The following is a 1421-nucleotide window of genomic DNA, read 5'->3' on the forward strand; positions in this document are numbered from 1 at the left end:
GTGGGGGCAAGTGTGGGTGTTTCACCTACCCCACCCACAATTTTGATGTTGTCGGGGCCGGGGCGTGAACCGGCGATCTTCGGATCACAAGCCCACCTCTCTAACCTCTGTGCCACCACTCCCCACTTTGTCACACAAGAACTTCCCCAGCTTAAGACACACAAGAAATAAAAAAAGAGTTTGTTTTCTTCTGAAAGCACTCTACAGGCTTCACTGCAGTCTTTATACTGTATCTGCTGCATGACTGTTGCTTTAGTTTAGAGGAGGGGGTGCACCTCTGCTGGTTTCCAATCCCCCCACAGTCTCACTGTTAGCTGTCCTGGTTAAAGCTCTGCATGTGGGTGAGGTACTGGGTGAGATCATCCTCCCCCTCCTCCTGCAGGTGCTGCTGGTAGCACTGAAGCAGTCTAGCAGCGCTGGCCCCCGAGGGCTCCCCACCGGCCGGCAGGCAGGCCCCTGACATGTCCAGGACGATGGTGGTCAGAGCTTTGATGTAGTTCTTGGCCAGAGTCAGGGTCTCGATCTTGGACAGCTTCCTGTCTGTTCTGACATGTGGGATAGCCTCCCGCAGAGCCTGGAAGGCGTTGTTGAGTTTGTGCATGCGCTGACGCTCGCGCTCGTTGCTCTCCAGGCGCCGGACGCTGCGCTCCTTGGTGCCAGAGCCGCGCTGCTGCCTGCGCCGCCGGCCTCTACCCGCTCCTCCCCCCTGCCGCCTCAGAGAGCCCCTCCAGGAGCCACCGATCTGGACTGAGGCCTCGGAGCCCTCCTGCTCGCTGGAGCCCGGCTCTGTGTCAGGTTCCTGCTCTGGCTCCGGGTCAGACCAGGACCTCCTGGAGGGTCTCACAGCCTTTCCTTTGGACTTCATCCTGCTGGAACCCTTCTCCTCCCTGCGCTGGATGGAGCAGATCTCACAGCTTTAGCAATCCTGAAGGAGAGAGAGTTTAGAAAACAGCTAAAACTAGAGAAGGAGCAATTTCTGTGAAAATCAAGTGTAGATGCTGAGTGTTGAAACTTACTCAAGAAGAGGAAACTGAGATGCTAATAGAAGCAGAAGACGAGCTAAAAGCATAAAGAAGCAGAAGACGAGCTGAAAGAAGCAGAAGACAAGCTGAAAGAAGCAGAAGACAAGCTGAAAGAAGCAGAAGACGAGCTAAAAGAAGCAGAAGACGAGCTGAAAGAAGCAGAAGACGAGCTGAAAGAAGCAGAAAATGAGCTAAAAGCAAAAAGAAGTAAAACGAGCTGAAAGAAGCAGAACATGAGCTAAAAGCAAAAAGACGCAGAGCACGAGCTGAAAGACGCAGAGCACGAGCTGAAAGACGCAGAGCACGAGCTGAAAGAAGCAGAGCACGAGCAGAAAGAAGCAGAACACGAGCAGAAAGAAGCAGAACACGAGCTGAAAGAAGCAGAACACGAGCTGAAAG

General features: G+C 53.6%; 1 protein-coding gene across 1 annotated transcript; it reads right to left on the bottom strand.

Annotated features, from left to right (window-relative positions):
* Positions 1-279: 279 nt before the first annotated feature.
* bhlha15 (basic helix-loop-helix family, member a15) lies at positions 280-865 on the bottom strand. The gene has a single exon (XM_037691108.1). The coding sequence runs from the start codon at positions 863-865 to the stop codon at positions 311-313; it is 555 nt and encodes a 184-aa protein (XP_037547036.1). The 3' UTR covers positions 280-310.
* Between the last annotated feature and the right edge of the window lie 556 nt (positions 866-1421).

Source organism: Nematolebias whitei, chromosome 17, assembly GCF_014905685.2.
Source record: "Nematolebias whitei isolate Nwh7 chromosome 17, NemWhi1, whole genome shotgun sequence".
NCBI classification, from domain to species: Eukaryota; Metazoa; Chordata; class Actinopteri; order Cyprinodontiformes; family Rivulidae; genus Nematolebias; species Nematolebias whitei.